This window comes from Coffea eugenioides, chromosome 6 (genome assembly GCF_003713205.1).
Source record: "Coffea eugenioides isolate CCC68of chromosome 6, Ceug_1.0, whole genome shotgun sequence".
Lineage (NCBI taxonomy): Eukaryota > Viridiplantae > Streptophyta > Magnoliopsida > Gentianales > Rubiaceae > Coffea > Coffea eugenioides.
The window spans coordinates 4,864,215-4,890,727 of NC_040040.1; the positions used below are offsets into that span (position 1 = coordinate 4,864,215).

The 26,513-nt window shown below is 36.9% G+C and overlaps 2 protein-coding genes across 4 annotated transcripts; one reads left to right on the plus strand and one right to left on the minus strand.

The window, feature by feature from the left end:
- The first annotated feature begins 1,714 nt into the window (after positions 1-1,714).
- LOC113773378 (1,4-alpha-glucan-branching enzyme 2-2, chloroplastic/amyloplastic-like) lies at positions 1,715-21,624 on the plus strand. Of its 3 annotated transcripts, none has more exons than XM_027318007.1 (22): positions 1,715-2,152; positions 3,009-3,166; positions 4,051-4,343; positions 5,388-5,486; positions 6,137-6,179; positions 7,182-7,241; positions 8,600-8,680; positions 10,445-10,561; positions 10,925-11,008; positions 11,755-11,876; positions 12,052-12,171; positions 13,538-13,667; positions 13,776-13,886; positions 14,444-14,572; positions 15,975-16,078; positions 16,914-17,058; positions 17,900-18,047; positions 18,160-18,260; positions 19,527-19,604; positions 19,908-20,063; positions 20,794-20,868; positions 20,965-21,624. In XM_027318007.1, the coding sequence occupies exons 1-22, from the start codon at positions 2,014-2,016 to the stop codon at positions 21,070-21,072; spliced, it is 2,601 nt and encodes an 866-aa protein (XP_027173808.1). In that variant the 5' UTR covers positions 1,715-2,013; the 3' UTR covers positions 21,073-21,624. The 3 variants fall into 3 exon arrangements, with proteins under 3 accessions (XP_027173808.1, XP_027173809.1, XP_027173810.1); XM_027318008.1 differs by having other exon boundaries at positions 1,717-2,152; positions 3,063-3,166; XM_027318009.1 differs by lacking the exon at positions 5,388-5,486 and having other exon boundaries at positions 1,717-2,152.
- Positions 21,625-21,874: 250 nt separating this feature from the next.
- On the minus strand, positions 21,875-24,566 carry LOC113773432 (growth-regulating factor 4). The gene is made up of 4 exons (XM_027318081.1): positions 24,311-24,566; positions 23,895-24,119; positions 23,217-23,580; positions 21,875-22,407 (listed from the first exon to the last, which is right to left on the minus strand). The coding sequence occupies exons 1-4, from the start codon at positions 24,564-24,566 to the stop codon at positions 21,975-21,977; spliced, it is 1,278 nt and encodes a 425-aa protein (XP_027173882.1). The 3' UTR covers positions 21,875-21,974.
- Positions 24,567-26,513: the final 1,947 nt, after the last annotated feature.

The following is a 26,513-nucleotide window of genomic DNA, read 5'->3' on the forward strand; positions in this document are numbered from 1 at the left end:
TGGATGACACCATTATCGGATCATATGGGTATGTACGGGTGCATTAAAGTAAGGGTCCATCTTTTTTATTTTTTTTTTCTATTGTCACTGTGTATATATACTTCTTTTTTTTTTATCTAAAACTGAGAAACTCAGACTTTTTGAATTAATAAACCTAATCCCCGAATAACCTTCAAAAGCCGACAACTTTTGAAGGCGTCCGGGGACTTATAAACCCAAAAACCCAACCCCCCATTTCGATGTGGGATAGGAAACCCCACTAAGTGTATATATACTTCTACTTTAACCTATAACCTATACTAAGTGAGTGACACCACCGTGGGACCAAATGAGTGCGTACAGATGTAAGGAACCTTAACCTTCCTGACCAACTACTCTGAAAAGATTAATAGTTGTTTAGCAACGGTCCATCTTATGCGACACTTGTCTAATGTACTGAGCTTATGTCACACGTGTGCGTTCTTTCTTTAAAAGGAAAATTGACAAGTACCGTTCACCTGAGATGAGGCGCCTAGTCATGGCATTTGCGCACCGAGGTAGAGAAATTTCAAATATAACGCGTGCACCCGTTAGAAATATTCGGTATTAAATCGTTATCAGTTCGGATATTTTATTTCCAATTTCAGGTTGCGGAAAATAATATAGGATTGATAAGAGAATATTCTAAAGAGATAATTTCAGAAACTTCTCCTGAAGTTTCTAATAATTTCACTTAATACTTTTAAAGGTTCAAAATTACACATAGCTCCCTTATCTATTTAAAATAACAATATCAACCATAACATTCTAATAAAACTCCATTACTTGCTATGCTTATATAGCGAATGAGTTTTATAATTTTTTCCTTTCCATTTTTATTCATTTCTCTTTATATTTCATTAGAAAATATGACAAACTATGTTATCTTAACCTTTATCTAGGTCAAATGTGAAACTAGTATCTTTATTTTTTATAAATTTTAATATCATCTAATTTTTTTGCAACTCTTTTTTTAATCAAAATTAGGAATAAATCAATAATAGCCTAAAATAATGGTCCAAAATTACTACCAAACTATGATAGTTTCATCAGTGAACTAATCTACAAACTAAAAAAAAATAAAATCAAGATAACACATTATTCTTTATTTTAAAAATAATCTATATCCCCAATAAAGTATAAAAAGTAGCATACTATAGCGATATATTCATTGTTGTAGTTGGTTATCAAATTACAAATATTGGCATAAGAAATTTGACATTCATTAATTTTACAATTGTGTTAAGTTACTTTATAATTGTTTAGAAAAATAATTTAGATTTTGTAAGATAAAGGCATTTTAGAATATTCATTAAAATTTTGACTATTCCAAGGTTTGGTTAGAAGTATCAAATTAAGGGAGGAAAGTATATTTTTAAAAATTTGAGGAAATTAAGTGAAATAGGCAAAAACCTTAGGGGAGGTTTTTAAAATTATCCTTATACCCAAAACTTTGCTGCCAGCCGGTTCGTGGCCACAAAAGTGCAAATTGCAAAAAGAACCTTTCTCTAGAAATCAAGCAGTAAATGAAAAAGTAAAGACTAGAGATGGTAGCCTTTCGTTCCTGATCTTTTTGGAGATTCATGCCCTGCCCACCCACGGCCACGTGCAGTGGGGGAGGCCCATGGCGAATTTCAGTTTCAAGTCGTCAGCAATTGAATTGACGATCCAGGATATTGAAGAGGAGTCTAACTGGACCCCACGCCCCATATCCCCATGCATGCTGGCTGCAACATCTCACACATATACACGTATTATTGCTGGCTCCTACACTCAAGTTCTTGGAAGTACTCAATTATCACTCAAAATCCCATCACCATCCACCTCTTACGTCTACTGCTACTAATGCTAATAGAGGTTTTTCACGGTTCTCTCGGGCGCTGGTAGTAGATTAAAGTAGCACTAGTGTCACTTCCACGAGCAATAGATCTACAGCTTTTTGCCGGACCAAGTAATAAACCCTAAAATTATATTGCTGGAGAGGAAAAAAAAAATATGGTGTACTCGTTATCAGGAGTCCGCTTTCCCACTGTTCCGTCTTCGTCGTCACTGAACAAGTCGGTTCGAGCGAGTTTTAATGCTGACCGGAAGATTGATCATCTTTCTTTCTTCTTGAGAAACCGCTCTTCTTCACGTAAACTCTCGCTTCTTTTTTCTCTCTCTCTCTCTCTATTTCTATGTACTTCTTATGGGTATGTCGGATTGAGTGTTTTTGTTTTTATTTGTAGTGTTTTGCCTGTGGTGTTAGACTTGTTGGGTCTGTTTTTGGCGAATGAATAGTTGTAAATGGAACGCGTGAAGGTCCGTGTGGCTTTTTTCGTACACGGTTTCCTTTATTTTTGTCTCAATTATAAATTATTTGTTGCGACGCAGTGTGCGATGCGGATTACTTCCGCCTTTTCCTTTATTTTATTTTATTTTATTTTTGATTTTTGAGTGTTGCTCTGACAAGGATTTTACTCTGTCAACCCCAACGTTTAGTCTGGTATTTGACTGAATTGAAGGTCCATTGACGTTTTGATATCACTTAAGCATTTAATAGTCTTGGGTTACACATACAATATCTTGTAACGAATTGGTGGTAGCGTTAAGGAAATGCAGTATTAAGATGTGAAGGGCTGTATTGGTGTTAGAGTTCAATTGACATTGATTTTCAAGGGAAAAACCTTGAACTAGATTTAGATTGCTGTCTGAAAAGTAGAAGAGCAACATTATGCATATGATGAGGTAAAGTTGAGTATTTTCTGCCAGGTATTTTTTTAGTTGAAAGAACCCTTTTGCCTTGAGGGCACAAAGGGGTTAATTCGGCTGAAGTGTTTACTTCTAGGAAACCTTCCCAACTTACTACCTGAATGGATTGGTTTATTTCTTTTGGACCACCACTTAAAGAAGACTTTTCCGCTTTTTCTGTACATTTGGTTCATTTTATGTACACCATTATGCTTTCCAAGATGGGGTAAAGTTGTAGCTGTTGTGATGTTCTTTTCTAGGGAAGAACCTTCCTAGCAGGTTGGCTTTTGACTCTGAATCCCCTTCCTCTACAGTTGCTGCATCCGGGAAGATTCTTGTTCCAGGCAGCAACGTTGATGATTCCTCATCATCAAAAGAGCCATCAGAGGTTCTTCAGACGGTTTTAGAAGATCCTCAGGTATGTAGTCATGATATTATCCATGTTGAGCAATGCATGCTAGAAAAACATTGAAATCATGTTCAGGCCCAAAGTATCAAGATGTTGATGCATATATCATATGTCATGGATGTGGATCAACAAATGTTCGAGAAAATTTTTTATGCAAATTACAGAAAGGATAATGAAATAGGTTATACAAAGCTTATACTAATAATGCTAACATGCTTAAAAGAAGAAAAAACAGTTTTCTTTTATTCAAGTCATTAGTGCAGGACTCTTTTCTTGTTTGCAATGTATATCTCACCTTTATAGTGTTGAAAAGGCTGAATTGTGTTATTCAGGGTTCATAAGTGTGTAATATTTTAGGTGGGAATGAGTTCGATGCTGTTTAATGAATGTTAATAATCTCATACTTTTGCTATTGTGATCTAATTTTGTGTTTGTTAACTTGAATTTGTTATGAAATAGAGAGTCTCTTGAAATTCTTTCCTTGCATTTGTTTTACTTGTTTATTCTGCCTCACTGATTGGATGCATAGTCTTTTAGTAACCTGCATTGGGAGTCGTAATTGTGTTGTTGCTTTTGTAGATTATATCTAGTTTTTGTACTGTGTAGTAGGGAAGTTTTTCTAACTAATTTCTTGGAAAGCCTTTGTCTTTCTGTTTTGCAGCGCACTTGTATTATGTTTCATGTAACTAGATCCTTTCTTCTACCGTTTTGTCTTCTTCCTCTCTCTCTCCCATTTCTCCTCAAAGTTCCCATGTAAAGGCTGCATTTGCACTTCAAACTTGTGCTCATCAATGTCCTTAAATCCTGACTTTTTTTGTTTTGATAAACAAAGTTCTCATATTTTATTTCCTGCTTCATTGGTATTTGTATTTTGACTTTGCACTTTGTTTCAGGCTTCTATTGACGCTTCAAAGATGGGAAATGAAAGTGAAATTGAAGGTGAGGAGAATTATATTGACCACACAGGTGGGTATGGTGAAGGTGATGAAGTGCAAGATTCTGCATCTTCATTGCCTGTACATGAAGATGAAAAGGTGAAAGGTTTAACAGATTCGGAAGTGGAGGAGATGATTAGTAGAGAATCAGAACAAGTCAGAAAAAGAACCATTCCTCCACCTGGAAATGGGCAGAGGATATACGAGATAGATCCTCTTTTGAGAAATTTTAGTGGTCATCTTGACTACAGGTTGGAATGCTAGTCCCATTATCCCTCCACTCTCTGTCGTTGTTTTTCATCATTTTCTCTAGTTTAAGCATGTGGATCCTTCAATATGCCAAATACCTGGACTTAGTCTATGTTTTTTATTCTTGTTGAAGTAGACTGTTATCCCGGAAGTTAGTTGTTTCTTTTGTATCGTGTAAGATGTCTCTCAGCCCCCTGAATCATGCATGCAGCAAAACTTTTTTGGAGATTCAGTGAAAAATGAGTTTCCAAATTCCCTTGAAGTCAATCAACAAAAAAAGACTATTGTTTATTAGTTAAATTCTTTCTGTGTTGATGGTCTTATGGTTCCATACCTTGCTGGTTATCTCTAATACTTTTTGTAGGATTGTGGCACGAAACTATATTACATTTCCCTTACAAGGATGGGTTGGGTGGGCTTAAATGTGGGGAAATACTTAAAGTTGTGCATTTTAAAAGTTTACTTTCCCAATCATTTAAGATTCACTTTGTTGTTTTATTGACCATATATTATTACTAGGAATTGGCTTTATCAGTGCAGATTGTCCTCTTATCTCATCCCTAATGATGTTTGTGGAATTAAAATCTATCTATTCTACCTTTGAAGCTGTAATGTCTCATCCCTTTTCCGGTTATTAGAAAATCATAAAACAGAAAGAGTTCTTTTCTGAAATCTTCTGTTGGTTTCTGTTATGTAACTAATTTAGCAAGTTTTAATTTGAAAATTTTCTTTTTCCCCCTCTTTGCCTTGAGTAAATGTGTCTTTTATTTTTTGTTACTTTCTCTTAGTTAAAGTAAGAGAGAACAAATCCACTAAATAGTTGGCACAAATTGTCTTTTTGCCTTCCAATTTTCAGCTTCTTTTGTGCACTGTGGAATGTGATACATTCTCTTAGATTTTAGTTTTTTCCTTTCATATCTAAATCTCAATTTTATTGGACACACTTGAGTTATTGCCTACTAAACTAAAGATTTTGCCTATTTTAGTTTGTTTTGTTAATGCTTCTTTTGTCCTGAACTGTGGCCTGATGTGGTGTCCAATCAAAGGTATGGTCAGTACCGTAAACTGAGAGACGCAATAGACAAGTATGAGGGTGGTTTAGAAGCATTTTCTCGTGGTTACGAGAAATTTGGTTTCACTCGCAGGTATTTCTCCTGATGTATTACTGTGCTACCTAGATTATCCTTTAAAAGTTCTTGCACACCTTGATGTTTACCATCCTAGAGATAAGGTGGAACCAATATGCCTGCTTTTGACGCCTTTGCCTTTGTTACATGTTATTTGTGTCACAATATTATTGAGTAATTAATGATCGTACTTGGCTGTCGAATGTGTACTCCTGTTGAGCAATCAGATAGAATTCAATTTGAGAGATGGCGCCTCTTGCTCTGATGCCCTTGGACATCGTTTTGCATCTTTAAGTATAGGTAACTAGTAGAAAGCCTTTGGACCCTGTGGCATGGGAAGGTTACTTGCCTGTCGTAGGTTGGTCCTATTTGGGAAAACTGAATTTGTACCTTAACCTAATTACGATGCCTCTTAAACATGGGTAGAAAATCTTCATGTTGTCTGGGAACATCATTTAGAGTCCTGATGATTGCTTAAATTTGTGTACAAGGGAGTCTAGACTACTGATTCTGTGCATTCTTGTGTTCAGTTTATGTTCCTTCTACTCAAGCTGTTTCCTATGTCCAATCCAGAAGTTTATGTTGTTTATGCTATTTTAATGTCTTGAAGAACATTTTTTCATGGTTACAGTGAAAAGGTTGAGGTTCTTATTTTATTGTGTTTCCAGTGCCACAGGAATCACTTACAGGGAGTGGGCTCCTGGAGCCAAGGTTTGTGTCCTTTGTACTCTCTTTGCAATAGCCAAAGTCCCTACAGTTTACCTTAGATTCTTTATCTCTGTCAATATGTGCTGCTCTGCCTTTTCAAATCTTATTTTGAAACCTTACAGGAAAAGCTGTTTATTTGCATAAAAGCATGTCAATAGATGTTTATGGTTGGTGGATTGCAGTTTAAATTGCTGGGAACTAACTTTTTTGTTTTTTGGAATATCTCTCCTGTTCATCTTTCATTGAATTTTTTATCTAGGATGTGGTGCTGGGAAGAAAATAATGTTTCCATTTTGGTTCATGGATGCATTTCATTTGATTATGGATATATCGGCTTCAATGCGTCTTCTACAACAAATAATGCTTATTGAATCCTAATGCATTGAACTTCATCCTCTCCATCTGCCAGATTATTACTTGTTTAACCAAGTAAAATTAGGATGCATGGTGGATACTTAGATTTGCCTCGGGTTTTGTGAAGCATATAAAGTGGTCTCTGCATGTTGTGTGAGGTTTCATTTCTCTTCCTAGCACCTGAAATAGTGGGAGCTTTGTGCTGGCATAGCCTTTTAATGCAGTTGAACGACAAGTCTAATGAAGTAGTGTATATGTGAAAGTTCTGACTAATCAGGGTAAAGTTACAAGTTTTAATCTAGCTTGGCTAGTTTTCTTGCTATGTATCTGATTATTCTTCTTATGTGCTGTCCAATATGGTCTATTTGACTAAATGTTTTCTTTTTCTTCATGATTACTTGTCCATTAAATCATCTTGCTGATTCCCAACAAATGCCAGCTATTAAACTGTTTCTGACTTTCTAAATGAGGGAAGAAAAGTGTTGACAATTTATGGCCATGTTATGTTAACAATGGCAAATACATAGGCAAGCAGCACTAGATAGAGTATTTTTTAATTCATTAAATGTCATGAAAAAATCGAACCTTTTTTGCGTAACTTGTTGGATTTCATTTTTGAGTTGTCAGTTCCTTACTTTATGATGCTTGCAGTGGGCAACACTAATTGGAGATTTCAACAATTGGAATCCTAATGCTGATGTCATGACTCAGGTATGCTAATTACTCTGTATATCTTATTGCTCTTCATATATTTGTTTAGCATGCTGTAGTCCTGTTTTGGACAATTGTGATCTGTGTGATGCCACTGTTGTTTGTATTGATAAAGGTAATGATGTCCTGTGTGGTGACCTGTAATGATGTCCTGTGTGGTGACCTGATTGTGACATGATAATATATGAGTCTTAAGATCTTCGGATGGGGTATGCTTGTGAATATCAATGGTGTATATTGGCGACCCATGCTAGTGAACAGATCTCAGTGAGCTTTGTATAGCGATGTTTAGCACAATCCATCAGTAGTAGGTTTTGATTCCCCCTCATACCGGTAGGGAAAAGTGACTAAACAGTCATCTATTTTTGTTCACTTAAAACTGAGGTACTGATGGAGCAATGAAAACCCTTTATCAAATTTGAGGGGTATTTTGAAAATCAAATTATTATTTGGGATAATTTCATAAACCTCCCCTGAGGTTTCTAACAATTGCAGCCACCTCCCTTGAGGTTTAAAAAATTACACTTACCTCCCTTAGTGTTATGAAAAGACTATAATAGCCTTGACAACTCTACAAATCCTAAGTATAAGTGGGTGTAAAGAAAAAAGAAAACCACATTTTGCAAATATTTCTTTATTCAAAAACTCTCACCTCATTTCACTTAATACATTATATTCAATTCCTAGGTCATTTAATTGGACTTCTTTCTTAGTTTTATAAATAGTTGACTAGTAGGGATGCATTTGTTAAAAACAGTTTCTTCACTACTTACTTAGCACCAAAAAAAAAAAAAAAGAAATCCAAACATTAAAAAATAATGCCTTAAAGCATGGCCTAAATTTTGCTATAAAGAACTACCTTAAATTTTTTTACTTAACAAGTAATGCTGATATTTGATTTCTTTTATCATTCAATTTGTTTTGTAAATCAAATAGGGGTGAAATAGGATATTCATTGGATGTTTTGTGCTTGCATCACCATTTGTTACCAAACATACTTTCTAGGGGAGGTTTCAGTAATTTTTCAAATCCCAAGGGAGGGACTGCAATTGTTAACATTCTCGGGAGGTTTCTGAAATTATCCCTTGTTATTTTAACTCTCAGTGAAGGATGGATATGTCTTTCCATGTGAAGGAGGTTTCCCTCTCTGTTAAAATGCTTGCGTTCGAGCAGAAAAATTCTGACTTGCATATTTCCTTAGCATACTATGATATGCAATGTAAAATTGGCATACCTATTCCAATAGCATGCAAGATACTTATCCCAATAACATGCAAGATTTTCTCCTTCATTTGTTATAATTTAGTTTTGTTGAATCTTCTAATGGAACATGGCACTTATTGATTATTTTTATACAGAATGAATTTGGCGTTTGGGAGATCTTTTTGCCAAACAATGCTGATGGGTCGCCCCCAATTCCCCATGGCTCTCGTGTAAAGGTGATTCCTGGATACATTAGAGGCAGGACACCTGGGTTTTTGTCATTGAGGTTTTTATTTTATTTTTAAATTTTATATTCACTTGCCTATTTCCCTTTGCCAACTGCTTCAACTTGCAGAAGTGGATTGTGGAATATATCACAGAATTTTTTTGGTCACAACTGTAATTGGAGCAGTCCACCATGTTAAAGGAAGTTATACCTGTTGAACACGTACCAAACTGAAGCTTGTGATAGCTTCTAAGCTTGATAATCTAACCAATCGTAGAAGAGAAAGTCTTGCATGAGCCTGTTATTGAGAACATTTTGACATGTAAAACCATGAATACATTTTTGTTTACAACAAACAAGCCTGTTATTGAGATATATTGACATGTCTTTTGCCCTAGTCAGTGCTGATCCAATTAGAATGCTAATCCCTGAAAATAGGTATGCAGTAGATGCATGGTGTTACATGTACAATACCATAAATTGTGTTCCCTCCATCCCATTGATAATGTCATGCTTTCCTTTTTGGCTTGTCCCAGAATGAATGTCACATACTAAATTTGGCAAACAAGTTTTCCCACCATTTCTCTCTCTGCCCTTGCATTCAGTTGTCACCTTACATCATCATTGTGGGCCTTGGAGTTTGCAGTTATCATTCAAATGTTTACCTGTTGCAAAAGCATGCATGGTTGACACATGTTTATTTGGTTGGGGTGTGAAAAGCATGCACTAGGCATTTGGGAAACATAACAAACTACTGCAGGCCCAAGTTTGCTTTTCATCACCTGATTTTAACTGAAAAGGTTCTAAAAGTGCCAGTATCAAACAAGCATAGAATTTGTGAACAAAGCACAATTCATCCATTCAAATACACTATTCTTAAAAAGCACATGTTCTGAAAAGTGACAAACTTTTTGAGACAAAGGGAGTAACTGCAAACCAATTTAGGCTCCTCCTCCAACTGCATTAATTATTCCACTGTTGTTATCCATGTGAAACTTTATTATGTCATCCTTGAGCTAGTGAAAGTAATGGCTATGGAAATGCTATGTTGTGTTAAATGCTTTGTTTTTCATTCACTCTTGAAGCTTACTAATGCTGTCCAAGATTTGTTCTCTTTTTGCTTCATTGATTTAGTTTACTCCATAGAGCTCATTACTTGCTTTGATTGTTCTAAGTATGCAATATCTGTTCTATATGCTAATGGTAATTGTCTTAGCTGATTTGTTGCTGAAATATTCATGTAAGGAACGGAAGGCTTTATAAGTTTCAAATTGGGATGCCCTGATGAGAGTGGTCTTAGCAATTTCTGAACGATAGGTTTTTTGGAGGATTTCTGAGTCATCCCTTCTAACATGGCTGTGACCATATTCCTTGCCATGTTTGCTACTGTAACTTAACGGCTTCTAACAGTTTGACAGATGATGAAATTAGTCTTAGCAATTGCTCAAGGTTAGGTTTCTCGGGGAATTTCTATGTCATACATGTTACATGACACTGACAGTATTGCATGCCATATTAACTAGTGTAACTTAACTGCTACTAGCAGGTTGACAGTTTTGGCTTGTGAACTTGTTGCCTGATTATCACTGTGGAATTATTATATATATGCACTAATTGCATCTCCCCTTCTATCCCCCTTCCTAAAACTAAAGCAAAATAGCGTCCCGTTGTCTGTTTCCCTTGTATGGAGTAGTTGAGCACTTATATTGTCAATTCGTAGAAATGCAATTGGGCTACTGTCCAGATAATATTATTTTGCATTTTCCAAATTTAGGTACGTATGGATACTCCATCTGGCCTTAAAGACTCGATTCCAGCATGGATTAAGTTTGCTGTTCAGGCTCCTGGTGAAATTCCATATGATGGGATATACTACGATCCTCCAGAAGAGGTACTTTTTTGCCTTATTATTTTTTTACTGCCTAAGTGGTAAACTTGTGGTTTAGGAGGTTTCATGGTTATCGAAATGAAAAATGGTTTACATTTAGATATTGTCCAGCTAGGCATATTGTTATAATGCCTTATAACTTTTTAGGATGATTTACTTGTGCTTTCAAATGCCTTTTGCCTTTCCTTTGTTTATAATACCATAAACTTGCAGCTTATTTAATTTTTAAGAAATACATCATACTTATCTTATAAACTGGACGTTTTTGCTTTTAACCAGAATGACTTTTTTATATTTTTTTTAACTTAAATCAATTCTACTTATTGACCTCTCATGCTCATAACTTTTGATAATGTATTTCAACAGGAAAAGTATGTATTCAAGCATCCTCGGCCTAAAAGACCAAAATCACTCAGGATATATGAGGCTCATGTTGGAATGAGTAGTACAGTGTGAGATCCCTCCTCTCTTATGTAATGATTAAATTTTTCTTATTTTCTCTGATTGCTATTATCTTGTGAGTCAAGATGTTTATTGAGCTATGAACCTGTATGTACAAGCTTTCCATAAAATGATGGTAGTGGTCCGTTTTCTCCTATAATTGAAAACCTAAGGGGAACTGTGGCAGCTGATAGGCAACTATATGGCTATAAATAAAGTGATAAAGATATTTGGCTCCGCTGAATTGTATCCATGATTCAGATGTGTTAATTGACAGTGGAAAGTGAATAATTTTTGTGAACAAAATGCATTTTATTGTGTTGTATTGTATATGACTCTTTCTATTTTTGGAGAAGCCTTAGTGGGAGTGTGGATTCTATGGGCCACCAAGTATTGATACAAATTTTGCAAATCATTTATGAACACAGAACATTGAAATCTTGACTCCAAGAAGAATTACTCTGTTTGGCTTCAGCTCTTTTTTTAGTAGTATGTTAATGGGATCCTAAATGTATGAGGTTAAGGGTAGATTGCAACTGATGTTCACTCTGAACTAGTGTTCTCACCGTGGACTATTAGGTGGCATTTGCAACTTTTCGATCATATAAGAATTTGGTGTATAATTGTTCTGTTTTCTTCTGGCATCACTTGGGGAGGAGATGACTAATGTTGCTCCTATTTAGATGTCAGAATAGTTCTCAATTAGTTGTATTTTCCTTCTTGTCCTAACAATGTTATCGACTTCGTGAATGCAGGAACCTATCATAAATACCTACGCAAACTTCAGGGATGATGTGCTTCCCCGTATCAAGAGGCTTGGTTATAATGCTGTTCAGATCATGGCTATCCAAGAGCATTCATATTATGCTAGCTTTGGGTAATTCTTTTGTTCTATTTGGTTTGTTCAGTACATATTTGTGCAAAAATATCCTGCAGCTGTGGTGCAATTTTACTTTGTCTTTTATGGTGATTTGCAGCAGTGCTCTTGGATGTTTGATAGTTTGATTTTCACTCTAAGGGGATATTGTCTTTCTTTTATTCATATGCTGCAGTTATCATGTCACAAATTTCTTTGCACCTAGCAGCCGTTGTGGGACTCCAGATGATCTTAAATCTTTGATCGATAAAGCACATGAGCTTGGTTTGATTGTTCTGATGGATATTGTGCACAGGTAAGACTTGCACATTGATTTCCCGAGCAGACTTCGTCAGACTTGAATTGACCCTTTTGCATCTTCATTTGATTTATAATAAGATTTTCTCCTAGAGAATAATAATATTTCTTTCTCTGATCTTTCTTCTCCTCCTCCTCCTCCCCCCCCAAACAAACAAACAAAAAAAGAAAAGGAAAGAAGAGAGAACATTGTTCATTTGGAATTTGTGTTTTGCTCACAGAAATACCATTTTGGTTGATTAAGTATCCACTTTGTGCTTTGTTGTGTTGTGTTAATATCTTTTCGCTTTTGATAATGTAGCTACCAGTATTGACTCAGATATGAAGAATAAACATAAATAAGAACTTGTATTATTGAACTGTTAAACCACCCTTTATAACCTTACTTTTGCACTTCCATTATACCCTTCAACAAAAAAAAGGCACAATGCATTTGAATTTTGAAAAGCAGAAGCTTTCTCTCCAAGTCATTTACTATCATATTATGCTGTACTGGAACATGATATCTCAAATTTTGGATGTTGTCTAATTGATCAAAAAACAATTCCACTTGTTTCACTTGGATGGCTAAGCTTATACTTATTGAAATATAGGTTACCTTGCACCTTTGAATTGTAGAAGGTTTTGCTTTGCTTATGTAGTGTTTGATTGCAAAGGGAATTGTGGGAATGTTAGTAAATTTTTTATTGGGTTTTTGTTTCGTGAGGAAGTCATACATTTGTGTCTTTCAAATTTTGACAGAAAAAGTTACTTCTAACAGAATATCTTAGTAAGTACAAGTTGCAGAATTATTTACAGAAGAAATTAGTTTCACTTTTCTTTACTTCAGTCTCGTTTCTCATAAACCTTCCCTCGATCAGTGTAGAAATTACGAGGTCATTGTGCACCAAAATGTGTATTTTAGAGAAGCAAGTAATTTTATTGTTCTTTTCCAATCTGGCAAGAGCCATTTGGTCTTCTAAGAGGCTAATTATCTTGGATTATGGTTAAGGATGCTCTCAACTGGTTTTGAACAGGTAGTGTTTATGATCTTTGTTTCATTGCGTTATTGTTGACGTCTTATGGTTTCTCTTTTTTGTCCATTGGATGGTTTGGTACACCATGTCCCTTTTGCCTCTACATGTAAGGTCCAATTTGAAGTTGTCAGCGAAACTCTTTTCTTAGGAAAACGGAAATGGTTTTTTCAGGGCTGGGCAGTTTTAGGTTGTTTGTTTGAATTCAAGTAAACTCGCAATACATTTGTCTCTGGTGTTTGACATCTAACAGGCTTTCTTCCTTTATCCAACTGTTATTTTTGCAACTTAAATGCTAGTATTTATATTTTTACCTGAAGGAATCTAACTAGAAGTTGCTTTTTTGTTTAGCCATGCGTCAAATAATACTTTGGATGGGCTAAACATGTTTGATGGCACTGATAGTTGTTATTTCCACTCTGGCTCGAGGGGTTATCACTGGATGTGGGATTCTCGTCTCTTTAACTATGGACACTGGGAAGTATGTGCCATCTTGCCATTTTGGATTCATTTGCGTGAAATATGTGTCCTTTTTGCCCCCTAAGAAAAGCTAGTTTTGAGGTTTGCATCAAATCATCTTCTGTTATAGGTGATAAGGTATCTTCTCTCAAATGCAAGATGGTGGTTGGACCAATACAAGTTCGACGGCTTCAGATTTGATGGTGTGACTTCGATGATGTACACTCATCATGGCTTGCAGGCATGTGTATATACGATGCTTTGGCTACGATATCATTATCTATAACATCATGATTTTTATTAAATGCTGCCCCTTCAAAAGTGTTTAGGACTACTCCTTGATGCCCCTGAAATATGGTTGTATTTGTAGAAAGATATCTAGAATCCGGTGACTGTGCTCTTTGTCCTACAGTCATATCCTTAGCCACTTATTCTCCTCTTTCTCCTGCTTTATTTCATTGGAAAGGTGGATGTGTTAACTGCCTTTGATTTCTTTCATGTATTTATGCAATTATTTGAGTAGGATAACTTCACATCAATCATTTGATGAGCCAATGTTACTGTAATTGTTTTAGGTTGCCAAATCAAAATAAGCAGGGTTTGGTCTTGTCTGCTGGACATGTGCACAACATATTGTCCCATCATTTTGTGTTTTTCATACCTTGTATATGCAGACCTATTCTTCATTTGGGGTTTTCCATGATCACAGTTCCATGATCTTTTGTGGCAGAAACCCATGCAGATAAATTTCTTTACCAGTATATCACTACTTTATCTGACATTGTTTCACTTTATTAGGTTGGATTTACTGGGAACTACAATGAGTATTTTGGATATGCAACTGATGTTGATGCAGTGGTCTATTTGATGCTTGCAAATGATCTCATTCATGGGCTCTTTCCTGAAGCTATTACCATTGGTGAAGATGTATGTATATATGTTTATTATGCTTGTAAATTTGGCGATTGTTTTAGATGTGATATTAGTTTCCATCAGTTAATTGTTCTGCTTTTACTGGATTTAAGAATCTTATATATGTGGATGCTTGGGTCTTTGTACAATAAGAAATAAGCAGGTCTTTAACCCCCGGGGGGGGGGGGAGGGGGGAAGAATACTATGTTAGAGGTTGAAGTCAACAACAATAACATCTGCGAAATGTGGAGAAAGAAAAGGTAAGGTGTAGTTTCAAATAGAGTAGAAAAGGGGAGAAACAGACCAAAAAGGGAAAGAGCAAATAGTAAACAATTTTCTCATCTGTGAGATGAGGTTCACTGTTCATATAGTGGTGGGCACTATAAGAATTATCTTAATTATAGAAGTAATAAAGGTTGGCTTCTTCAATATGCAACCAATATTACTGTCAAGGTGTCTTGATGTTATACCTGGTTCACAAGAATTCTTTCAGATTTCTTGTGCAGCATGTCTGTCACGGTCCACCATAACCATCCTCTGTCTGGAATTCATGGAATAGCTTCTAAGTTTTGACTTTTCCAGCGCATCAATGTAGATTGATGCTTGGACCTTTTCTTGTAATGTGGATTTTTTTATTTTTATTTTTAAATCTAACAACGATACTTTGTAAACTTTAGTCCTAGGAGAAAGGAAAGTGATAAGTGGATCAGTCATGATGCCTTTACAGGTGAAGAGCAGATTTAATGTCCCGGGGCCCCTAACTTGCTGAAATTGTTTGCAGTCATGAGAATCTTCATGATTCTATTTTTTCAACTGCACTCATCTGTCACACCTACTACTTGGGCAAGTCCATTTCCATTTCTTGCTACCTCAGGAGAATAAAAAATAATAACAAAGAAAGCTCGTTATCTATCCTCTTTGATTTCTGGGGTACCATATTCTCTAGAACAGAATAAGTATGCTTATGAGAAACTTATGAACTTATGTCATCATAATTTCTCGTAACTCTAATGAAACAGTGTGTGGAAGGTTCCTTAGCACTTGAATTCATATGAAGCATCATTCTCTGGCAATATTCAGCCAGATGCCTCTAGATTCTCTTACTTCTTGCACATCAAGGTTCACAATCCTCCTGAATTTGATACTTTAATGATTTGTATGCATCAGATCTTTTGTCAGTTGAGTTCAATAATAAAATCCAGCAGTATTGCTTGACTCCAACATACCAGAAATGTTTATTTTGTTGTACAAAAATCTGTTGACAGTAAACCATCTTGTTGTTTGGTTCTCTTTTTAGCTGATTTTGATGTTGATTATTAAGCTAGCTTGTACTAAACATTCCTATTACATTACATAGCTACCGTTCTAGTCCTTACAAGTCTGGATACTGCATTGCTGATCTGTTTTCTTATCTCAGGTCAGTGGCATGCCAACATTCTGCATTCCCATTCAGGATGGTGGGGTTGGATTTGACTATCGCCTTCACATGGCTATTGCTGATAAGTGGATTGAGTTGCTCAAGTATGTTACCCCTAGAAGTTCAAATACTAGTAATGCTTTATAGATATTGAAATAGGCTGCATTTTTTGCTGTTAGTGCTTAGCTTAAAAGAATCAAAAGGTTATTCGACATAATGAATCATTTCTACCTTGAGGTCATATAAAGATTTAACTGTAGGATTTACATGAGCATCCTCTAAATTTTTGGGAAAACTGCCAATGGCACATTTGTCATTTGAATATAAGGTTAATCTTAACAATACTCCAGTTTATGCTTTCAAATGCTTGCTATTTGAATGTAATACTGCAGTTCTGTTCAAGGCTTTTTTGTTTTTCTGGCATATGTAAGTTCTTCTTTTGAGGGAGATATCTTGTTGAGCTGATCAAAATGCTTCTGGTTTTCAAGGACCTTATACAGTATTTGGTGACCACCTTCAGCTTGTTCTTTGTAGTGCTTTGCAGTGGAATAGTTTGTTTCTACAAAACCTTGATGGCCATCCTCATCCTTGAGCTTGAAAACACTTTGGGAGTCCACTACTACTTGCACACTGTCCTGCTTTAAGCTTAATACTGTCAGCCTTCTTAAGTGATACGAATAACTCATGATGTTAGGTTCCTGTGATAATTTTCATCAATTTATTCAGCTTTAAAATTGCACTGTTTGCACATATTCATGCTACTTTTCTGTGATCTATGTTAGATAATCTTTATCCTGATCAAGAATGTGAAGCATTTGTACTACTTGCTATATGTAGTTAGATAATGTGATTGTTGCTAAGTAGCATGCTCGTTTTGACTTTAATTATATGTCATCTCAAGCTTATTTAAAGCTTCTGGCTTTGCTTCACGTGGCACAGGAAGAGAGATGAGGACTGGAGAATGGGAGATGTTGTTCATATGCTAACAAATAGAAGATGGTTGGAGAAGTGTGTGGCTTATGCTGAGAGTCATGACCAGGCTTTAGTAGGCGATAAAACTATTGCATTCTGGTTAATGGACAAGGTTGAGTACATATATTTTGATATATCTTGTAATGGCTTTCTTTCGCTTCATCTCCCCCCCCCCCCCCCTTCCCTCAAAAAAAAAAAGGGAGGAAAAATGAAGGTAAGAAGAACAAAATGAAGAGATAAGGGAAAAATAAAGTGCAGTCTATATCAGATTAAGGGACCAAGAATCATTGAGATTTGTTGCTCAATTTCCTGAAGAAGTTTGCTTCCTTGAAAAGATGCCCAAAAGGATATGGAATTTACAAAAAAATGGATGTTATGTTGAGAACAAGTGGTGGGCATGGTTTGCCCTGCTCTCATTGTCCTTGTATCATACTGCATGATAGTTCTGCCGATCCAAGTCAATTTTTTTCTTCTACCAAAAACTAAGATTGACCCATTTGTTTTATTAGGAGTGTTATTTTTTTCAGTTAATATGGTTGCTAGCCTTGTTAGTAAGTTGACTTCTGTCATTTTAGACATGAAGTTTATTAGGCGTTTCTTCTATCTGAAAGCATAGTGAATTTGCATCAGCTGAATAAATCTATGGAAGGAACAAATTTAGGTTAAAGTATTCGAATAATTACTAAATGAATTTCCCTTTCTTTTGCTCTTCTGGTCGCATGCTTCAGTTTGACTTTTGCTTTATCAGATTTCCAGAAGGGTTGGGTTGATGGGAAGGGCCTAGTTAAGTGCTCAACGTGGTTGACTTTCTTGTGGTCAACATGGCCAAAGAAATTTTTATAATCTGTTATTCCAGGACTTTGAACCAGATGCGTATATATTTCCCCGACAATGTAATTCTATGGCTATCTGCGCGTAAATTGTTCATATATCCTTCCGTTTCATGTTTGCAGGATATGTATGATTTTATGGCATTGGATAGACCATCAACTCCTCTAATTGATCGTGGAATAGCATTGCACAAAATGATCAGGCTAATCACTATGGGGTTAGGTGGAGAAGGCTATCTAAATTTTATGGGAAATGAATTTGGGCACCCTGGTAATAATGAATCTGGTTTTTCCAACTTATGCTATTTTGTCCAGAAAATAATGTGAATTTTGTATTGTTTCATGGTTTATAGCAAATTATGATTTTTGCATTTCTTTATCAGAGTGGATAGATTTTCCGAGGTTTGATAACCGTCTTCCTGATGGCAAAGTAGTCCCTGGAAATAATAACAGCTTTGACAAATGCCGGCGTAGATTTGATCTGGTATGGTTCTTCCCTAGCTTTGCCTACAGTCAGTACCTATTGTTTGCCTTGCATGTGGGTCTATTTTCTTGTGTCTATCTTTGCTGAGTTCTGAGAGGCTTAGATTACATCTCTGTTTAACTTATGTGGGAAGTATTAGATTCTTTTACAACAGCTAAATTGGAAGTGAGACAAGGTCAATTTAGTCAATTTTAGATTTCTGTGTGGGGATGCCTTTGGGTAACTTGCTATTTGCCAAAAGTTGATTTGTTGAGAAAGAGACATTAACTGCCTCAATCTTAATAAGTAGGTGAAGTTACGAAAGTCTCTTTATCAAGATTTCTCTAAAGATTGGAAAGAATGACCTTACTGAAGTTATCCATGTGAGCTTTCTGCTGACAAAGCATGATGGCAGTAGGTAGTCCTTGAAATGTTTAACTGAGTTTTTTATTGTTAAATTAGAACAATAAGTAACCTCTTAACATAAATTTGTCACCTGGCCTGCCAACCGAATTGAAACTGCTGTTCAAAAACCAACTCTGAGAAGGTAGAAGTAGGTGGGCGTGCATCTTTCTGCTCCTCGCAAGTGATAGAATGAACTTGGACTTAAACCTGTTTAGTGGTGGTTCTTTTGGCAGTGTGGGTAGAATAGGGCTGCTCATGGTACTACTTTTAGATTTGGCAAAACACTGTTATCAGTTCAACAAAAGTGCCCTAAAGTTTCATATGCAAGTAGCTGCTGCTTGTTAACGTGCTGTCTTGGGCCGGAGATATTTTATTGAGTTTTATTGGGGAAAAACCACTTAAAGTGACCATGAAATTCTAGCTTTGAATCGAAAGGCACCAAGTTAGTTTGACCGTACAAAATTCACAATAAGTCTTTTAGAGCACATCTGGAGCATAACTTCTTACGTTGATGCTTTTTTGTCAAATTAGTTACATCTGGCTTTAAATGCTTGTAAATCATGTAATATTCCCCAAGGTCTTCCTGAATAGGCTTAATGACGGGTTCAGAGAGCCAAGATCACTCAACACTCTTCTCTTTCCTTTAGGATGTGAACTGATCTACTTAATCTTTACCCTTAGTGCATTACCCAAGCTCTCTTTAAGTTTTCTTGTTATTTTAATTTACTGTTGATTTGCTACATACATTGCCAAGAATTGTACCAATGAAACTTGCATATGTAATAGTACATTGTACTCCATTTTTTAATCCAAGTTTCGATGTATGCCTTTCAGAATATCTTAACAGATGTGCCTAAAAATAAATCATGTTTGAATAATCAGGGTGATGCGGGTTATTTGAGATACCGTGGAATGCAAGAGTTTGACCAGGGAATGCAGCATCTTGAAGAAATCTATGGTGTATGTTGTGCTTTTTGCCCTATATACCTGTCTCTCTCTTTTTAACTGCTAATACATATATGTAGTTATATGTAAACAGCTCTGAAAGCAAGGGTATCAGTGTCAATATGAATTTCAACGTCACTCCAATCATTTCAAAACTCACCACTAGCTGTTAGTTGTATTAGTTCACTGACCTCTCATTCCAGTATTATTTTCAAGGCATAAGTCCATGATTGTACCCCAGACATCGCATTTTATCCTTCTTCAGCATCTAGATTTGGATTTCTACATGTTAATGGCATCTCTTTTTTGTACATGCAGTTCATGACTTCGGAGCACCAGTATATATCACGGAAGAATGAAGGAGATAGAGTAATTGTGTTTGAAAGAGGAGATTTAGTTTTTGTCTTTAACTTTCATTGGAATAACAGTTATTCAGACTACCGGATTGGATGCCTCAAGCCTGGGAAATACAAGGTTAGGTCAACTAATGCTAACACAGCTCAGTGTCTCGCTTTTTCGCTTCTTAACCATTGGTCTATGATCTACCTTTTCAAGAATGCTGCTTTACCTCTAGTGAAAATGGACTACTTAATTAGTATTTCAGATTAAGAAGGATACTCGAGTAAGATGATAAAATCTCCCAGTTGAACAACAAATTTGAGATGTGCCCTACATGATCTTTGGTTGGACTAATGACATGGTTCCTGGTGTCTGTCCCTGGTTGTGACTGGAAGAAGTAATACGCTATTTGTTGATAGAAAACAACTCAAGGATAGAGAACTGGCATCCGGAAGAGAAAATAATGCTGGTTCTGCAAGGCTGGTGAAAAGTTGAATTTTTTTTTTTTTTTAAATGTAAAAAATATCTATTCAGGTCCCAGTTTGAAGAAATGATCATGGTTATGCTTATGGTAAGAATATAAGGAAAATCGTGAACTAACTTGAAGCAGCTTTGCTATATAGAATCTATGTAACTCAAACATGAGAGATACACAGCATATGTGAAGTTGATAAAATAAGAATGCCTCGTAGTCTTACTTTGAAGCAAACTCCTTGGATGGTTTGTAAATTGCTAACGTAGCTGTTTTGAATAACTGGAATGACCAAATTTTGAAGTGTTATGGGTTCAGAGAATGATCGATCATAAATAGCAATGGTGTCCCACTTGTTCCACTGTCCAGTAACGAAGTCAATATTGTTTCCAGGTAGTCTTGGACTCGGATGATCCACTATTTGAAGGTTTCAGCAGAATTGATCACAATGCAGAGTTCTTCACATCTGTAAGCTTATTCGATACTCTTTAATATGTGTGTGATGTATTTTCCAAAGAAAGAAAATAAAGCTAGGAATGTATTATTTTTCATTGCCTTTTGCAGGAAGGATGGTATGACAATCGTCCTAGATCATTTTTGGTTTATGCACCTGCTCGCACAGCAGTTGTCTATGCTCCAATAAAGGATGAACAGGAGCCTATTGATGGATAAATGTCCGGCGCCCTGGTTGAAAAATGCCTTGGTGGTTGTTTTGGCAAATAACGAATTTGAAGTCGGATATATGTGAAAGATGGTCGTTTTGGAGCGCCATTGCCAGACTGGCAATTTCTCTTGCTCTGCTCTTTGAAAGGGGATATGACGAAGGAGACGTGAGTTATTCAAGGCATGGAACTGATAATAATGCTGAGCTTTAGAGCCTAATAAGTCTATTGTAGGCATACTGGCAAAGCTCAGGAGATATCATGTAAATCATCTTTTTATAGCATAGCCAGGTAGTGAGTGTGAGAGCAGCGATTTGTTAGTTTGACCTTCGTACATAGTATAGCAAACTGGACTTGTTGGTTTTGAGGGTCTTTTGGTGGGACCGTGGTACAAGCATCAGTCTTGTATTGATGTTTCCTTAGGCCCATGCGTCAGGATGTTTTATTTTTGGATGATGTTTCTGTTTTTGTTTTCATTTTGGGATATTTGCTTTCCTTTGTTAGGTTTCTGCCGTTTTGACTCCACCCTTCCTAATAACCGAGTCATGTATTTCGTGGTTTCTATCTTCCCTCTTTTAAGATTCTGGTATCTAAGCAAAACTTCATATGGCCCGTTTATGCTTTTATTAACCAGCTTGACATGTTTTAACAGAATAAAGACAATTATCAGAAAAAACATGGAATGCCAAACGGGCTTCGTGTGATGCAGCCTCAGGAAACCAAGCTCGACGGCGGAGAACGTGGCAAAATATTAATCTGCCCGAATAAAATAAAAAAAGAGAAAGCAACGATCTATGTTGTACAGCAGATCAGAGTGTTCAGCATGGTAAGACATAAAAAATTACTTAAATGAAAACAGCACAATAATAATAATAATAATGGGAGGATATTTGTATGCAAATTAAATTCGTATCAAGTGCTGACGTAGCTGGTCTCCGAAGCAGAGCGCCGTTGCAATTGATGTAGAACGCTGGTTGGCGAGGAATTGGACGTTGATGATCGTAAGGCCTCTGCAAGTGGTCCGCCCATTGGAGCCACTTGGTTTGCTCCCCAGGTACCGGTAACACCCCAGTTTGATTGGCTTCTCTCCCACTCTACGTTTTCAGCATCAGTAGTGTCATCTCCATCACCGGTGGAGAGCTTCAAAGAGAAGTCGGATGTGGTGGGGTTGCCTGAAACTGAGATTGAAAGGTTAGTGGTGGCTGAAGTCCCATTGCTTCCTCCATCGTCAGATTCCTGGAGTGATCGAGGCCAGTCATCAAAAAAATGCCGAAGTATCTGCCCACTTGATCTAGTATCATCTCCGTGCACATCATCCTGGGATCGAACTATTGATTCTGAGGATCTACTAAAAACAGTAGTGTAGATTTGGAGTCAAAGAGGGAAAGAAAAAACGAAATAGACTTTAAAAAAGAAAAATACTACTCCTACCATAAAAAAAAAAAAAAAAGAGGGAGGGTGTCCTGCCATAAAGATATTAATTGGGCCAAGAACAATCCAAAGTAAATTGACTTAAAAAAGAGTTAGATGACCCTCCTCGCCTCTCAGTTGGACAGGGTAAAAACTGAAAAGCAGCTTTAATTTCCAGACCTAAAGGCTAAAGCTCATCCATTCTGCCGCCCCAGCATGCATATTTTACTTTACTTTCTTCCTTTCGGGGGGGGGGGGGACATGTATTCCAATTATTAGCTCATGGAAATTATCCCAACTCTTATTTGATAATAAATGAATCCATTATGTTATTGGCTATACGTGACCAAACAGAACACCATGTTGATAGGAGCTGCTGATGTTTTTACTTTTTATGAACCCGCTTTCGTTTATCTCTGTTTCGCTTGCCTGTTTTCTTTAAGAGAAGGAGAAGAATACGAAGGGAGGAGGAAACAAAGGTGTGATCGAGCGGATGAGAGAGAATTTAGATCTCGTTTTAAGATGACCAAAGAGTCAATCGTGATTTAATTATTATATTCTGGAATAGTATTCTCAAGACTAGCTAAAACACACTTATGAAACGGTGATCTCCAGAGGGAAGATTGAAGCAAGGAACAAAAACTTGAGTCGTCAACAGTCTTGTCGTAATAAATGTTGGCTCCAAATCAGGCCCGAAGCTTCTTTGAAGTAATTTTTCATTGCTGCTGGGTGTTAAGGGAATACCTTTGACTGAGGTGCAGAATATCAATGGACGGTGATGACCCAGAAATTGCAGAATGAGGAGTATCGCCGGCGACACTACCACCAGCAGCCATTGCAGATCCTAAGGATTGAGCAACAAGGAAGCTGCTGTTTTTCAGGATTCCGCCGCACACATTAGCACCGCCATTACCAGGGGTAGCGGTACGAGTAGTGGGGATTTCCACAGGCTTTCTTGAACGGTTTCGGCCACGGTGCATGTGGCGCTCGCAGTACTTCTGCCCAGCCACCACATCTCTAGAGCACCTCCATTTCTTGCCATCTGTCCTCCGGCATCTCCCTGGCTCCGGATCCATGGAAGCTCTTCCCCAGTACCCCGACTGCAGCACTGTACATTCCAGAATACAATGCATATGTATATAATCAAAGGACAACATTAATATTTACAAACACTACTATTAATATAACTAATTAATTACTGTACGAAAGACCTCTTTCTAACAAAGGTTGATGCAATGATGTTGGAGTCCTGCGTTATCTAGATCTCAATGCCGAAAGATTTTAAGACGGAACCCTTATTCCAAGACGAGGTGTAGACAGACGTTTTAGCATGAGGAGGAGGAGGAGGTGAGATCACCTCATCTAGATGAAACACGTTGACTTGATGGAGTGCAGATGTAAGAGAATGTAGGGACAACTTACATGCAGATTGGAAATGAGGAGGATAGTGATGACGATGGTGGTGAGGGGCGTAATAAGGGTGATGATGATGAGAAGAGTTGAGGAGGGTTTTCTTGACAAGGTGGTGGAGTAATTCGGGAGGAACAGCAGCACCAGCTAGCATGTGTCTGAAGATCAATGCCTGCAGTTCAAGCTCCTGCCACTGGGCCAAGCTAAAGTAATAACTCCCCATCCCTCCTGCTTCTCCTGATCGCACTAAATATCAGCGAAAAAGAGTGAGAAACAATGCGTGTACATACTTGGTTACTTAGAAGCAACAAACAACAAAGATACTTTTTTTAGCGGGAAGTAGTAAAACTTTCCTGAGTAGTAGCTGAGACGCAAAAGAAGATGCTACTACTAATAAAGTAGATAGAGAGAGGTGTGTGTGTCGTTACCGGGATATTTGGTGGGAGTGGGAGTTGAATCAGTGGGGTTTGGGTATGGCGCTGACAGGTTGCTGCTGAGCTTACTGATACTGGTTGGTTCAGTAACAAACAATGGAAGGGCAGACGAGTCTCCTGAGGGTGGCTGATGCTGTGGGTAAACAGAGTAATCAAGGTGAAGTCTTGGTATCTTTGCACAAGGCGTAGTGTGTTCTTGGTCTGACTCACCCTGATGATGTTCTCTCCATTGCTTCAGATTGAAGTCCATGGAGAGATGAGAAAAAGAACGAGGAGATGTGGGATTTGTTTTGTGAGTGGTTTGGTTGATCAAGTAGCTTTTGTTTGTGCTGTTGGGGATTTTTAAGAGAAAGTTTGTAGTAAAAGCACGTGAAATGACTTTAAGTGGACACCCTCCTCCTTAATATGCCTGCTCTTCTCATCCGTCTTCCCCTTAGACCTTTAAAAATCTGTTTGTGGTCAGTGGACCAGTGCAGAAGCGTCAGGGCACTTGAGAAAAAGACCGTCAGACAAGACAGTTGAGAGAAGATAAATGAATAAATAAAAGATCACCAGCAAATATCATAAAAAACTCAACGAAAGAGAGAGAGAGAGAGGGGGGGGAAGCTGCAGCTGCAGAGAGAAAGCAGTGTTGATGTTTCTTGAAATGTAATGACTTCGGAAACGGAACAACAGAAAGAAGCAGCGGTTAGTTTTTGGGTACAGTTTTGTATTGCAGGATTATTTACGAGGGGGGAGTACTAGGGACGGGTGCGAGGACGAAGAACAGGACACAACAGCTTAAATGCCTAATCCAATTTGGAGATTTCGAGTTTTGGATTTTGCTGAGCTTTTTCCCATTTTGTGGTTGTGCCCTGCATTTGCTACAACAAAGTCACGACAGTCAAGAACGTAAGCCAGCTGAGCTGACAATGCAAAGTTCCATTTCAGCCCAAAGCCAGTTTTTGTCTTGGATATTTTTCCATCAACAATCACCTGGCTCTTCTGTTCCCTTCAGGTTGTTTCTTTGTTTATGTTAAAAGTGGAATTTTTAAAAAAAAACGAGCACAGATTTAAAAATCCAATTCCTGTTTTTTCAGGGTTTAAAAGGAATAGCAGAATTTTGATGAATATATTTCCTGCACAAGAAGGTTCCATCTATTTACGAAGCTCTTGGCCAAAACATGCATGCATCTCTCTTTTCATCCTCTTATTAATTTTAAGACTGGAAGAAGTGAAACGAAGGAAGCCTCAACACCCGTGGACTGGAGCTTTCTTCTGAAGTAGTACTACTACTTACTTACTTAATAAGCAGTACTACTACTACTAAGCATCCACTGCTGCTATATTAAATTACTAGTAACTTGATAGCAGCCGCGATTACTTTACAGAAACCAAGATATTCGGGGCCTGGCAATTTAGTAGTGTTGAATATGGGTTTCTCTCTAGGTCTTATATTATCAGAAAGCGATTGGATTTAAACTTTAAAGGCCTTGCCTTGTCTGGGGTCTCATAAACTACAAATTTTTGCCCATCCACATATATGACATTGTCATGTCTTCCCGTTTTTAGTGATCTGGTCAAGTCTGTTTTAATGGGACTCTGGGTTTAAAGGCCCCTTATACCCTTTTTATTTTGGTTTACATTAAATGGGACTATCTCTGTCTGCGTTTTGGACGGTAAACAACGCGGACGTTTTTATGTTTTTTTTTTAACATATTTTTTAATTATATATTTTAAATTTATATATATCAAATCGACAATCGCTACAATACATATTCTAAAAAAAAAAATCTAAAAAATTGCAATTCAAACAAGACCTAAATGAGCTTCCCAAGTTTTCCACTTTCAACTCTGATGCAATGAATCTAATTGACGACAGGTTTTACTTGTAAGTAGAGGTGTCAAAATCGTTGATTTGGACGGGTTTGGATTGGGTAGAATGGATAATGGATATAAATGAGTACCCATCTAATTAGATGGGTATAAATAAGTAAGTCAAAAAATGAATTGGGTAACCCGATTACTTATTTATTTTAACTTTTTGTAAATTTATTTTTGCAAACTAAGTTATCAATTTATACCATCTTTTGCATCCATCATTACTTTTAAATATTTACTTATAATGCTCAATAAGCCTAATTATCAAATTTTTCCATCCGTACTCCATGTCGCAAAATTACATATTATTTAATAATTAAACAATATGAATATAAAA

Bases quoted from the DNA above. Each gene is read 5' to 3' on its own strand.
- LOC113773378 (XM_027318007.1), top strand. From the start codon at position 2,014: ATGGTGTACTCGTTATCAGGAGTCCGCTTTCCCACTGTTCCGTCTTCG. The intron at 10,562-10,924 runs GTACTTTTTTGC...GTATTTCAACAG, and splicing joins ACTACGATCCTCCAGAAGAG to GAAAAGTATGTATTCAAGCA. The intron at 11,009-11,754 runs GTGTGAGATCCC...TCGTGAATGCAG, and splicing joins ATGTTGGAATGAGTAGTACA to GAACCTATCATAAATACCTA.
- LOC113773432 (XM_027318081.1), bottom strand. From the start codon at position 24,566: ATGGACTTCAATCTGAAGCAATGGAGAGAACATCATCAGGGTGAGTCA. The intron at 24,120-24,310 runs GTAACGACACAC...TAGTGCGATCAG, and splicing joins CACTCCCACCAAATATCCCG to GAGAAGCAGGAGGGATGGGG. The intron at 23,581-23,894 runs GTAAGTTGTCCC...TGGAATGTACAG, and splicing joins TCCTCATTTCCAATCTGCAT to TGCTGCAGTCGGGGTACTGG.